Source organism: Gavialis gangeticus, unplaced genomic scaffold (assembly GCF_001723915.1).
Source record: "Gavialis gangeticus isolate Ggan-Ray unplaced genomic scaffold, GavGan_comp1, whole genome shotgun sequence".
NCBI classification, from domain to species: Eukaryota; Metazoa; Chordata; order Crocodylia; family Gavialidae; genus Gavialis; species Gavialis gangeticus.
Genome location: NW_017728992.1, coordinates 209,551,106 through 209,553,612, shown reverse-complemented (window position 1 = coordinate 209,553,612; position 2,507 = coordinate 209,551,106). Strand labels below are relative to the sequence as shown.

The window sequence follows — 2,507 nt, the reverse complement described above, 5'->3', positions numbered from 1 at the left end:
AGGTCCCTTCCAGCCCTAATGTCTATGAAATCTATGAGGGACTTCCAGACCTGGCTGAAGAACACTCTCCTTTGAAAAACGTTGTTGAGACCGTGATTGCTCCAGTGAAGGTTGCAGATAGAGTTCCCTAGAAATTAAATCCTTCCTACATGCACATTAATTTTCCATGGAAGAATGAAATTCACCTGAAAGCTCATTTTGTCCCTCATGGGAGCAGAAAGGAGCTAGGCAGTTAGAAACATCTCCCTGCCTGGCTCCCAAGACGGCTTGGCTCTCTGTTTGTTTGATCTTGTTGGGGACGTGGGTCCCTTTAGTGGATTTCAGGTAGTGAGAGTTAGAGGTCCAGGTGGCAGCACCCACACACATTAATGACTGTAGAAGTGGCACTTTGTAGTCTAACGTGCTGCTGGCTCCAGGCTGTTCTGTTGGGCTGAGATGAAGTGGTGGGGCACGTGGCAAAGGGCGGGGGGGGACATGGATTGTAGTGAAGGGTAGCAGTCACCTGTTCCAGATGGGTGGGGCAGGGGATAAACCTGAAGTGGGGTATGAAACAGGTGGGTTGGGGTGTGGTTATCCTTGTAAACCATATGTGACAAGAAGCCTCCAGGGCTGTAGAAGACACTAGCTGGTAAGGTCTAAATTAACATTTTGAATAATTGCCAATATAAGCTGATGTTGCTGAAGGCAGCAGGAGAGAAACCAGCTAGATAATGCCAGCAAGGCAGGGTTAAATCCTCCAAAATCAGCTTTGGGCATATTTTCTGGGCACAAAGCCAAGTGGCTCTTAGCAACATTGGCCAGAGTGGGTGGGCTGGATTACCCTGTGGGAGAACCATAGCTTGGCAGCTGGTGTGAGCATGGCCTGAGCATACCTATTGCGACCTGGGAGTGTTGTTAGGGGGGGCTGCTGAACCCTGGGGATGTTGAAGGTGTTGCTGGTGCTGTGGGCTGCTGCAGCTTCGCTCATCTAGTTTCAGAAGTCCTGCGGCCCTGCTCAATCTGTCTTCTCTCTCTTTCCTGCAGTCAACTGTGATGGTGCTGCGCAACATGGTGGATCCAAAGGACATTGATGATGACCTGGAGGGAGAAGTGACTGAAGAGTGTGGCAAATTTGGGGCTGTGAACAGGGTCATCATCTATCAGGAGAAGCAGGGCGAGGAGGAGGACGCTGAGATCATCGTTAAGATCTTTGTGGAGTTCTCCATGGCCTCTGAGACTCACAAAGCCATTCAAGCCCTGAATGGGCGCTGGTTTGCTGGAAGAAAGGTGGTGGCAGAGGTGTATGACCAGGAGAGATTTGATAACAGTGACCTGTCAGCATGAACTCTGCTCGAGAGACTTCTCCCCTGCCCCCTTTGTTTTTTAGCCATGTGTAAGGAACGCTCCAGGGTGGGCGCAGATCTCTGTGATGTATGTGTAGTTTGGATAAAAGTTCGAAGAAAGCTCGTGTGCATGCCTGAGTGTGTTATGGGCTGGCACCACATGGGCTGTGGAACAAGCCAGCCTCTCAGCCAACAGCCTATCAGCCCTAGGAAGGTAAGGGTTGGAGCCCAACAGCTGCTACTTTTGCTTCTGCTTTATGCTTGCCGTTGTTTCTTCAAAAATGCCCAAGACCAGGTTCTACTTCACCATATGGGGTATGAGCTGTTTTTTTTTTTCTTTGGAGGTGGGTCAGAGCTGGCTGTCTCTTACTGGTGTTTGTAGAGTACCCCCTGACCCCACTGTACTATTAGCATGTGGGTGATGAAGAGCCCTGCTGGAGCACAGCATCCATGTGCAGGCAGAGCTCAGGGCCTAAGTAGGTCCTGTGGTGACCCTTACACCACCACAGGGCTTCCCCTTGGCCACTGGGGAGATCCCTTCTGTAGTTTGGGATCCATGGGAACGGTGTAGCATAGGCTGTCCCTCATGGGCAGCTTTCCTGTGCTACTTTGCAGACTTGAAGTGAGGGCAAGGAAAATGCCAGACAGACCCCGACATGCATCATCTGGCTCTGGAAAGACCTTAAGATCCTCTTGGCTCTGATGTTGCAGGTTGGGAACTTGCAAATGTGTTTGGTCACTGGAACTGTGGGGAAGGGAGTTGGACAGCTGTCTGGGGACAAGGGCTTTTCCGCACACTTCTTCCAGAGGTGAGAGGATGGTGGGCACAAGTAGGCCATGCTGCGGGCTTCACAGTGAGCTTGAGAGTAAGGACCCCAAATGCTGCATATGCAAGGCAGGGATGCTCAGGCATGTGCTAAACTAGGCCTTGGAAGACTGAGCCCAGTTCTACTGTATTGAGAGAGTTTATTGTGAAGAGAAAAAAAACATGCTGTATGGATAACTGCATTGAAAAGGCCTGCAAAGACATCTGTAGAATTGCTGTTTAGCTAATATGTAAGGTAGGGCGTTAAAGTGCTTGAGGGCAAGATATTAAGGTCAGTACTTAAGGTCAGAAGAGAATATGATCATTTTGTTGACCTGCATGACACTGGCAATAATTCCTCGTTAAGCAGATTTGAGGAA

The 2,507-nt window shown here is 49.8% G+C and overlaps 1 protein-coding gene and 1 long non-coding RNA gene across 3 annotated transcripts in view; both read left to right on the top strand.

Annotated features, from left to right (window-relative positions):
• The window catches only part of PUF60 (poly(U) binding splicing factor 60), a 33,809-nt gene extending 32,366 nt beyond the window's left edge, over nt 1–1,443 (top strand). The window contains exon 11 of one of the 2 annotated variants that reach the window (XM_019528279.1): nt 1,024–1,443. In XM_019528279.1, the coding sequence (XP_019383824.1) occupies nt 1,024–1,323 (300 nt within the window). In that variant the 3' untranslated portion in view covers nt 1,324–1,443. The remainder of the gene's footprint in view (nt 1–1,023) is intronic. The other variant, XM_019528280.1, reaches the window with a different exon arrangement.
• Nucleotides 1,444–1,719: 276 nt separating this feature from the next.
• The window catches only part of LOC109300008, a 6,302-nt gene continuing 5,514 nt past the window's right edge, over nt 1,720–2,507 (top strand). Inside the window, exon 1 of the long non-coding RNA XR_002098092.1 lies at nt 1,720–2,383. This is a non-coding gene — a long non-coding RNA (uncharacterized LOC109300008). The remainder of the gene's footprint in view (nt 2,384–2,507) is intronic.